This window comes from Dermacentor silvarum, chromosome 1, assembly GCF_013339745.2.
Source record: "Dermacentor silvarum isolate Dsil-2018 chromosome 1, BIME_Dsil_1.4, whole genome shotgun sequence".
NCBI classification, from domain to species: Eukaryota; Metazoa; Arthropoda; class Arachnida; order Ixodida; family Ixodidae; genus Dermacentor; species Dermacentor silvarum.
Genome location: NC_051154.1, coordinates 76,001,177 through 76,011,789, shown reverse-complemented (window position 1 = coordinate 76,011,789; position 10,613 = coordinate 76,001,177). Strand labels below are relative to the sequence as shown.

At 48.8% G+C, this 10,613-nt stretch overlaps 1 protein-coding gene across 1 annotated transcript; it reads left to right on the top strand.

Moving 5' to 3' along the window:
- Positions 1-1,923: 1,923 nt before the first annotated feature.
- On the top strand, positions 1,924-9,034 carry LOC119449903 (uncharacterized). The gene is made up of 6 exons (XM_037713188.2): positions 1,924-1,950; positions 3,772-4,116; positions 4,733-4,969; positions 8,512-8,581; positions 8,758-8,825; positions 8,936-9,034. Exons 1-6 carry the CDS (start codon positions 1,924-1,926, stop codon positions 9,032-9,034), a joined length of 846 nt encoding a protein of 281 aa, XP_037569116.1.
- The last annotated feature ends 1,579 nt before the right edge of the window (positions 9,035-10,613 follow it).

Genomic DNA, 10,613 nt, shown 5'->3' with positions numbered 1-10,613 from the left:
GTTCTCTTTCGCCTCGCATGTATACCGACAAGGACGTGCGCCGAGCCCTTCGTGCCTTGCTTGCGGACATTACCGCGAAACACTTGAGCACTTGCTGTTAGAACGTCAAACATTCAACAGTTGTCGCGATGTGCCGCGTTGATAACTTAACCTTGCTTGAATTCTACGATATCTTGTTTCAAGAAGGTCGTGCTTCAACTCTAGACGACGCTCACAAAGCTGTGCTTGAATTCATGACAACCACGGGACTTCCCTCCTGTGTAATGCTCGTGTTCTGCGTGTGACTGTTTGTGGTGTGCCCACAGAACACCGATACAAACTTGTGTGCCTTCCTCTTTCTTTTAACACGAAGGTGTTTTATGCCGGCTTTCACGAATGACTTCCTGCAACGGATGTAACGTGCCGCCATCTAGAGCGGTGAAGCGAAGTACTGCATCGTGAAACTGACGAGCGCCAACAGGGAGCGCTTCGGTAGTCACAGCGATGTGGAGGATTCAACGCGGTGTAGCCACAGAATAACGAACCAACTGCTTCTTGACTGTAAGCTCGTCATTTTCAACGAAGTACTGGGTAATAAATACTAAAATAAACATTATTAAAAGTGTCCGACGGCAGGATTCGAACCCAGGACCTCTAGTACAAAAGCTCGACATTGAAACAATTACGCCACGGACGCATGCACCTACACGCGGCTTAGAACGCCCTTATCAATTTGTCCCAGGCAAGCCGGCGCGTTTCAACGCCGATCGCCAACAGGACGCCGCGCCCTAAGCAAACATGCAACACGGTCCCGCAAGTCGTGCGCCTTTCACTGCAGCGGACCCTGAGTTCATGAAGCAAACATGCAACTGCTTCTGTGAAGACACGTTTCACTTTCGTGTTCGACCAATTCCTATGAAAGAGGGATCCACCATAATTTCTCCTTCGTTTCTCTTTCTTCTCTCTCCCTTTGTGTTCTCCTCTTCAAGCGGGTGGGCGTTGTATCGCTTTTGGGAGACAATTGAGAGCCCCTCTTTTCATTCTCTTTGGGTTATTTGCTTAAGTTTACATCAATATTAATAATTATGATGGTGATGATGACTCTCGGTATGGATTACAAAACCTCGTGCGACATGACCGCACAACGTCGACTTCCAAATGGCCTGGCTGTATTGTGCTTAAACGCGATAGTGACACAGGGGTTGTCAGCGTCATCAGTCCTGCACCTCTAATTTTTCCCGTTTTACCCCATCCGTCACATCACTAAAATGTGCAGAGCGATGGCTGCTACAATTGGAAATGGCATTCATCAGCGACCAACCACATTATGCTAACAGCGAAAGTTGCCGGGAACGACAGCCGAGAGGCAACTCGTCGTTCAGAAGACGTGAGCATGCAAATTAAACATCGAAGTAACTTTCAGCTATGCCCAACGAACGGGCAAAGGGGATGCGAGTCGAAGAGACCACGCAGTTTTTTTTTTTTTTTTTCTTATACGAGACAACGAGTGCGCAGACAGACAGACAAATTAAGTTGCGCGTCACAGCAGCTCCCTAGGGGGATCGCGCGGCGGCACGAGATCCCAACTCGGCACCGTATCTGGAACGCGAGCGACCTGTTGACATGGCCCAGAATACGGCGCAGTTCCCGCGGCGGGACGGTAAAGCTTCACGGGACAGTGGTGCCGCCCTCTTGCGCGCCCTTTTTTGACGAGCGCCCAGCAGGGCGGCGCTGTGCGGCCGGCGATCGAAAGTGCTCGAGCGCGCGCAGCGGGAGCGGTGTGCCCAGAGAGTTGCCGTCGATTAATTGGGCCCCGGCCGCTATCGACCCTCTTCCAGTGCAGCCAAGATGGCGGCCGGCAACCGCGGAGGCGCGCTCGCACCCTGGGCCCGACCGGACCTGCCGCAAGCCCGCGACGCTGCGAGGGCCTAGATGTGAAAATAAATGTATCGCAGCTACCTCTGCGTCGAGGTAAGTGGCCGCACTCGCTTCCGTGGCCAGTGGCGCACCGCCGAGGGTCTGCCACGGGGCCACCGCTTGTTTACCAACAACCGTGTGCGCGCGTCATGGCAGCCCCGGGCGGCGGCCCCCCTCTAACCGCGAGCGCGACGGCAGCGCCGGGACTGAACGCCGGGACGACGGGTCCGCGCCGTCGCTCGAAACACCACGCTGTGTTGCGGGAATGCGGCCCCTAAACGTGCTTCCCAGTTTCACCTGCGACCGTTCGTTGGATCTCCTGTCGGAGGTTCCCTGAATCGTTGTGCTGCTGCGGTGCGTGCAGCCAAGACTGACGCAAGACTCCGCCGACTCAAATTAGTTTCTTTTTGAAACTTCTTCAGCGATGCCCTGTAATGCCGATTTGAAATATGCGCCGCGTTGCACTTCGACGTAGTTCTGCGGCATTATCGTCTCGTGACAAAGCGTCTAATTTTGTCTGAGAGACACGCGACACGACACATCGCCTCGAACGTCGACGCAGTGATCTTTCGAAACAGTGAGCCTAATCTTGGCGTTTGTATGAACTCGAGTATCGACCTGCGGTGTGGCGTCGCGAGACGACCCCATTAGGTTAGCCTCTCCGCAAAAAGAGTATATCTGTGGAGAAGCCGAACCTAATTATTTAAGAAAGTGATAGAGCTTGCGGATTGTAACGGTCTGCTGAAGGTCGAGTTAGTACATGCCTAGAAGACTAGTCGGTGGTTTTTCTCATGTGACTGGTATTTTATTAGCGGCTATTGACAATATTTTAAAAAGAATGTTCTGCGCCGACGTACCGAGAAAGAGCCGACGTACCGAGAAATCACGGAGCTCAGTATTCGAGTTGGCCACGTTTACCTGCACTTCCACCGTGCATTTAATCCAAACACAGCAACTTTCGCGATAGAGTCGGCTCATTAGCTTCACCTGACGCGTAATAATGCTAGCAACATGCAACTTATTTCTAATTCACTAAGGAACTTCAGGCTGAAAGCTTCATAGATAAAATGTGTAAGCACGTGTCTCTGTGTGCTCACTGCCCAGTGTCAGTTTGGAGGTACTGTCCTTTCGCTCTTGCATACCTTTTGATATACCATTGCTTTCCGTTGATGCACTGCAGTAATTAGTTGCTAGCGATAGAGTAAATAGGCGTTTTTGATCGCACAACACACAGTAGTGAAGCAAGGCAAAGACCTCAAACTTGTTTCACGACTGTGTTTTGCGTTTACTATAGTGATCGACGAGATGGTGCTGTCTGTGAAACTTTAGTTTCATTATGCTCAATAATGATTCCTTTTGAACGATGCAGTTTTGTTTTGCCCGTTCGGAAAGAAAATGAAGCACTACTTGTGTTTAAGAAAGCCGGGCAGTAACTTCAACCACGTGTCATTCGCCGTAGTGCACAAAGAAATAAATAGAGAAAGAAAAAAAGTGCTGGGAGCAACATGAACGTAAGAATGTTCGTATGTCAGCGAAGCAGTTAATCGTGATCTTGTAAATAGGACAAATAAATGTTGCGTTTAAGTGCAAGTTGGTTACTGCAGTTCTTCAACCACTTGATTGCAGCTACAACGGTGGGCTATTACTGTTGCATATGGCGCATTCTGATGGTCTTGTATTTCAACTGTTCACAGCTGTGAGCACGGTAATAAAACAACGGCAATGACGACAGCAGCTAAGCCCGTCAGATATAAGCGCGTAGGGCCACACCAGCGCGGTTAGCGATCAGTGCTCGCACCGTACTGTCTCCGTGCACCTTCTTGGGCACAGCAGATCATTAAGAGCACGGCTCGCGGCCCCCTGACTGGAGCGCAGGTGGTGATCCTGCTGCTCCTGTCGCACGTGGGCTGGAATGGGCCGTCGTCGCCGCGCGTGCAGCCCTGTTCGCGGGCGCAGTCGCGCGTGGCGCGCCAGCTGGTGCGCCGCAAGGTGACCGCCGTGCTTCAGCGATACCGCGTCTCGCTGGGGCCCGAGTGCCCGCTGCACCCCAGCCGTGATCTGTTCTGGTGGCCGGCCGGCCTGATGGCGGACGAGGCGCCGGCCGCCGACCCGCAGCCGCAACCCAGCTGGAACTGCCCCATGTGCGGCCGCTCCTTCTTCTGCCACGAAAAGCTCACCAGCCACTGGGACGAGGAGCACGCGCCCAACCTGGCCCCCAAGGTGACGCCGCCACTCTCATAACGCCGTTTAGGCCACCTGTCAGCTTTTCTCGAGCGAGCTATAAAAAAGCTGCGTCGCGCATGTACCCAGCGCAGCTTAGCCATGGCATGCCAAAACCTGCCAGCAGGAAGCACAGCCGTCGTAGCGGTGTGCGGTAGAGCTTTCCCAGTATGCCAACACACTCAAACGACATCGGACCACGGTGGGTGAACCTCCTCGCCGGGCTTTCACGTGGGCTGGTGCCTGTGATCAGTAATTGTCATTGTTTACGTTGCGTGTATAGCGTTAGCACACAGTACATGGCTACTAACGAGACCGCCCACATCGCGCCGCGAGATAGTGAAACGACGGAGTTTTCGGTCACAGTTCCTATGAAGCGCCAGAATCTTGTTTTCGACACTACATTCCGCGCGGTAAACTGCAATCATCGAGCCGCCGAGGAACCGCGACTGCCGTCTTCTCCGCATCTTGCATTGTGCGCGCAGAATATCTAATAAATTAGCCCTCTGTGGAAGGCGACAATGAGGCAGAATCGACTTCGTTGGAGAATAATGTCAAGTACTGTACAGACACATCCGGAGAACGCAGTCCTTCCTGTGTTCGCGGTGTGGCGCAGGCCGACCGGGGGGTGTGCCTGGCCGACTACTGCGACATCCTGCGCTGCGATGTCCTGGGTCCCCGGCTGGCGGCGGCCGAGCGTGCCTCGGCCGGCGGATCGGCAGTCGCGACCGCCCTGCAGCCCGACAAGCCCAAGGAGGCGGCGTCCTCTGGCCGTTGCGGCGAGCCGCCCGCCGACCATCCGCGTTGCTCCTGTGACCAGAAGCACATGAGCGCCCTGCAGCAAAAGTGCCGGGTACGTGCGCCTGGAATGCTCTGTGGCGCGCATATAATTATGCAGTACGAGCTTCCGCATTGCGCGGGTGCACCTGTGGATTCGAAATGAAGTCGACCACGTTCATGTTTCTATACTCTACGATCATCTTGTAATAACGCTTCACCTGTCACTGTGCAAGGTCACAGCAACATTCTTTAGTGTGTGGTACGCTACATTTTATGTACAGTTTTTTTTTTTTTGAACTTTACCATATGTCCCGTTTTTTTTTTCTATTTCTAATGCGTCTATTAGCATGTCCGTATACTATAACGCAATATTACCAACGCTGAAGTCAATTTCATCAGTACTTTCTCTATGTATTGCATTCTTTAGTTTCTTTAGTATCCATTTTGACTTACCGGTATCGAAAAACTAAAGACACTAGCCTGGTCCACAGTATATGACTGAAGCCAATATGCCCGTCTCCTGTAAAATTTATGTGGGGTGGCTTATAAACAGTTTTATATGAACAAGCCATTTAGCCACTGCTTGTCAAAGCTCTGGGCGTAGTTCATGGCGCCAAATGTCCATGAAACGTAGCCTAAACAAGTTGGATACATATAATCGCCTGTCGTTACAATACAAAGTCATTCTCTAGCTCTCTCTCTAGCTGTTGTTGATGACACGCAACCTCGCCTTGCGGCTTATGGCTGTCAGCAGCAAGTAATTAGCGTTAAAAGCTAACACTACAAACATGAACCTTATATCGACAACTCGATCGGATGGAGACGCTTTTTTTTTATTCCCTCTCTCTCGTCAGGAAAGTAGTACAAGCTTGATTCTACTTTCCGAATTGGTGCCTGTCAAGCATTCCGTTGCGACATTGAGTATATAGCCAAACGAACTTTATGCAAGCGCCCCTACAAAGGATGCAGTCATGCACTGTTGCCGACTTGGTGAAAGGTGAAATAGGAGCGTAGGCTGAAGACAACGTTCCGCACGGTTGCATCGCTAAAGGCGTTATACGAAGTCATTACCGCCAGCGTAGACGTATTCTATACTGTCCGCACTAGATTCTGATGGGCGCCTTTCTCTCTGGACAGCGTTAAACCAGCGGGATTCAAGACCGTTTCCAAAGGGGAAGATTCTTGGACCATATATTGGGGGCTGTGTGCGTCGCTGCCACAGAACGTGGCATTTGATGTGTGCCTCCACGTGTGCACGCAGTCAGTGCTATTTCTCTCCCATTCTTTCCCTCTTTCGTTCTCTTTGTCCCCTCTCACCCAGTGCAGAGTAACACACGAGTCGTTCATCTGGTCACTCTCACCGCCATTTCTGTCTTCTTTATCACAAATGTAGCATCAAACTCTCGCACGTTTTTATATGACGTGCACTCTGTTTCCAACGTCCGATCGGCTAGCCATGCTATACTTAACTCTGTAGTTTGGACTTACTGCACGAAGATACGTCTTGTGAAGGTTGTGAACTGTTCACGTTAACTCTCGCTCAACTATTTTCTGCATACTACTGTGACATTATCCTGCAGATGGTACCTTACTTTTTTTAATGGTGTTAGTGATTCTACGGACCACAAACGCGTCTTCGCGTAGTGTCCTCCTTTCTTGGCTCGGCCTGTGATCACAAGCTTGCACTCAGCGGATAAAAAGCACCAGAGTCGTCAGTTCTGAAAAAAAAAAAAAAACGAGGTGTAATGAGGATAGTCGAGGGAAAACCACCTTTCCTTAGATAAGCGCGTCCACAATAATAATAACAATCATTTAATGCCTTCATCCACTAGAAAAGGTATACAAGAATGCGTTTTAAAATGCGCCGTCACCATGTTACGGTGCGTAAAGACTGCTCGTTCCCTAACATTGTCTCTAACCAGTGTTTCGCGTTTAATATTCACCACACGACGAATCTTACCGCACTCACGAGAGGAGATCTGCCTTTCCACTTGGCGTTTAACCTGCCGTAATCGCTCGGTGGCTACGGGTTCTTCGCTGCGGATCCCAAAGTCTGAGGTTCGATTCCCAACCACGACGGCAGCATTCTGATGTGGGCGATACGCAAGAACGCTCGCGTAGCGCGCTTTGAATATAGACATTTCTCGCCGAGCGTCGCTTACGCTCACATTTCACGAGCTCGGGTGTCTGCAGAGAACTGTATTGATTTCGCTTTGTTAATAACAAGCGCGTCTCCCAGAGACGCCGGCGACGCGCAGTCAGCTTGGCTGTGAAACGACAAATAAACGAAGTGTAGACGTGCGCCGTCAAGCTCCGCTAAACCGGCTTCGTAGCGGAGCGAGCGTTGGATGCGCCCGGCTACCGTGGTATGTGAGCCGTTGCGAGCACGCGCTGAATGCGTGTCTTCCAAATGTTAAGATTCATCGCGAGCCTAACGCTACGGGGGGTCTCTCCTATGCTGCTAAGACGCCTTGCACATTGCCTTCAACTTTCTTTTTCAAAATTAACTCGCAAGTGATTACGCAAAACATTCATTCTGGGTATGAAGTACGGTGCATGGGTAGCGTTAAAGTATTCGTTTACTCATGTTCTCGTCGTCCGCTTTCGAGAAAATAAATTGATCTAGACCTCTGTGGCGTCCCAGACGGCCGAGAGCAACCTTGAGGTGTTTCGAAATCACTGAGATTGCGTGAAAATACTGGACGCGGCAGCAACATGGCAATGTACTAGACGTAGTTCTATCTTCATCTCTGTGCTTAAGTAATGAAAAGTAGTTTTTACCATAGCAAACATGATGAGATGACGCAGAGAGTTACTTTTTTTAACGTACATAGAGACTCAGATTTTGGCATCTAATCATGGTATTTAAATTTTTTTATTGTTTTTCAAGTTCATAACTTAACAGTAGACAATCAAAACCACCCTGAAGAGCAATTATGTCCTCTAGTTGTGTTCGGGCCTGAGGAAGCTATAGCGCGTGTTGCTTTGGAATTTAAACCAGTTTAATAAGAGCATCAGCGTCCCAATGCTCGAAAAAAGCCAGGCTTTATTTTTACACGAAGCAACCTCAAATTCGCGCGCCTAACACTCGCCTCGAGCTGCACCTGCGCACGTGTACGTCACCTAGATGAAACTGCCGTGGCGCAGTGCTCAGAAATTCGACACCGCATAGTCACGAGTTCGAACCCCGCCCGAAAGCAAGAACTCCTAATGGCCATCCTTTGAAGGGAACGTAGATTGAATTCGCAAAGTTTTCCTCGGAGAGGAAGTGCTCGTCGTACAGCTGCTTGCCGCATTTGCTACTGAAACGATCGCTCTCACGAGTCACCAGCACGAACCAACAGCTTTTCGTTCGTAAGCGCTCCTTACGATTGCTCGGCCGCCTTCTCTGATATTATGTCCAGCATCAGTATATCGGACGGAATTTGGCTTGCGAACAATCCAGCGTAAGAGATGTTTTGTGAATACGGTGCCAGCTGTGTCACTTCGGGCTGCACTTTCATCAACTGTAGTTGGACAGAATCTTTCGCAGTGATGTATGTGCAAAACTCTTACCTCAAATTTTACCATTGTGACACGAACTTTGTAGTGTTATCTCCGACTCTGTCTTTTCAGATCGTCGTACAGCAGTGCGTCATTGGACTGCTTTCCGTTCTTTCAGTCAAGGATTTCCAAGACATTGAAGGTGAGTCGCCATTACACTTATAAAAGACTCATACTTCCGGAATGTGAATTGAGTGATTGATGTTGATAGTGCAACCTTTTTCTTCCCCCTACCCCACAATTACACACACAAGAAAGCTTCTGTTGTACTCGCACAGAGTACAAATACAAGTGCTATTTTTATTACATTTCCTCCAGATGAGCTCAACAATAACATCTGCTCGTACCTCACTTGCAATAAGTACTGGGACGACTCCCTGAATGAGGTCAGTGATGTTCGTTTCCCGAGTCAGAAAATTTGAAAGCAGTTCAGTGAGTTCAGTTCTCGAGAAAACATTTGTTTTTCCCCCCCCCCTTTTTTTTTCTTTTGTTTCAGGAACGACGAGTTCCAATGCTATTCAGCATGATAATAGGAATAATACTCGTCGGTGGCTTTTGCCTTTGCTACTACATTGTTTGGATACTTTTTGAGTGAGTATAAGAAACACTCACTTTCTTTCTCTTTTTTTTTTGTGACATTACACGGGTTTGATGTATGTGCGATCTGGGTAACGACTTCATTGAAAAAAAAAAAGAAAGAAAGAAAGAAGAAAGAAAGAAAGAAAGAAAGAAAGAAAGAAAGAAAGAAAGAAAGAAAGAAAGAAAGAAAGAAAGAAAGAAAGAAAGAACGGTCCTTTAGCGTCTTCAGAGCTTCATCGTAGCGCGTCGCAAGAGGTATCAAAATATAGGTCTCAACAATACAAGAAGCTATAATTAGTCGCAGAGTAGGGAAATTAACGGTACAGGTCTCATTAGCACCAATATAGTCCAAAATTAACCATATTGCATTGTATCCCTGTAAAGGATGCACCGCCGTAGATATAGACATGCTGAGGCAAAGCCGCCGTACGGCACACTTTTGGCAAATGGAGTGTTTGCTTGGATTGAGCAGGGCTCCCGCGAGACAATGGTGTCTCGAAGGCGGCTTCGGTGGCTCCCACAAGAGGCAAGAATTCGTTGAAGAGTAGGCAAAATTAACGGCACGGGCGTAATTAGCGCCAATATAGTCTAACATTAACCACATTGCACCATAGACTGCACGATCCCCGGGATCAACCCACCTGCCGTGTTAATTTAAAAAAAAAGAAAAGAAAAAAGATGGTCAGCCAACTGTCAACGCTAAAGAATAGACAAGGTCAAAGTCATTGCGCTTAAATGCGATAAGAATAAGGTACGAAATGAGAGAATAATGACCATGAAAAACAGACAGAAAGAGACAAAATAGATATAAACATTTCATCGTCAAATCATTTGAGCCACCGTGTACGTAGACCTTGTTTTCTGTAGCATCGACATTTGCCTAACCTTCTTCTTTTTTTTTTTCGACGCTTTCTCGACACTTTTAAATCATGGGCTGATGAAAACTTGAAATCATGATACTACGACACATGATCTCAAGGTGAGCCACCATACCCAAGAGTGTAAAAGTTGCATGCTTCATTTACAGCGTCATTTTTAGCAGAGTTAAGCGGGTCCGAATGTGAGTGCAGTGGCTACATGTGCATGTTTTTCCGAGAATGTGTTCTGCTACGCGTAGCTACCAGCATCGCTTCTGCAGCGCGTTGCGAAAGCGTTGCTGCGCGTAAGACGTGTCTGCTACCATAACCGAATGGCTGACTTAAATTAACTGTCGTAGGATTTATAGCCAGTTATAGATCTCTATTAAAAAGTCCTGTAGCGCATGCTATGCACGTGATGAACGAGTTCCCCCATTTGACAAGTTTGCCACCATTTGACAAGTTTGCCCCCTTTTGACAAGTGCCCCCATTTGACAAGTTTCATTCCCGGCGATTTTTTCTTCTTATATATCGAAAGGAAGCACGCAGACCTGCATTAACGTTTGAGACAAGGGGCTTTCGCCAGCGGCTGTGTCTGTATACCAAAGAGCGTTGGTACCTTGGCACTAAGTTTTATTCGATCGTGCGTCAGAGATCCGGGTTGAATCACCACATGGAGCAAAACTGCGTGCCGCGTTCCAGCGGACCATATGTTCTCAACGCATTGAGATCCTCGTT

Bases quoted from the DNA above. Each gene is read 5' to 3' on its own strand.
- LOC119449903 (XM_037713188.2), top strand. From the start codon at position 1,924: ATGTATCGCAGCTACCTCTGCGTCGAG. The intron at 1,951-3,771 runs GTAAGTGGCCGC...ACTGGAGCGCAG, and splicing joins GCAGCTACCTCTGCGTCGAG to GTGGTGATCCTGCTGCTCCT. The intron at 8,826-8,935 runs GTCAGTGATGTT...CTTTTGTTTCAG, and splicing joins GGGACGACTCCCTGAATGAG to GAACGACGAGTTCCAATGCT.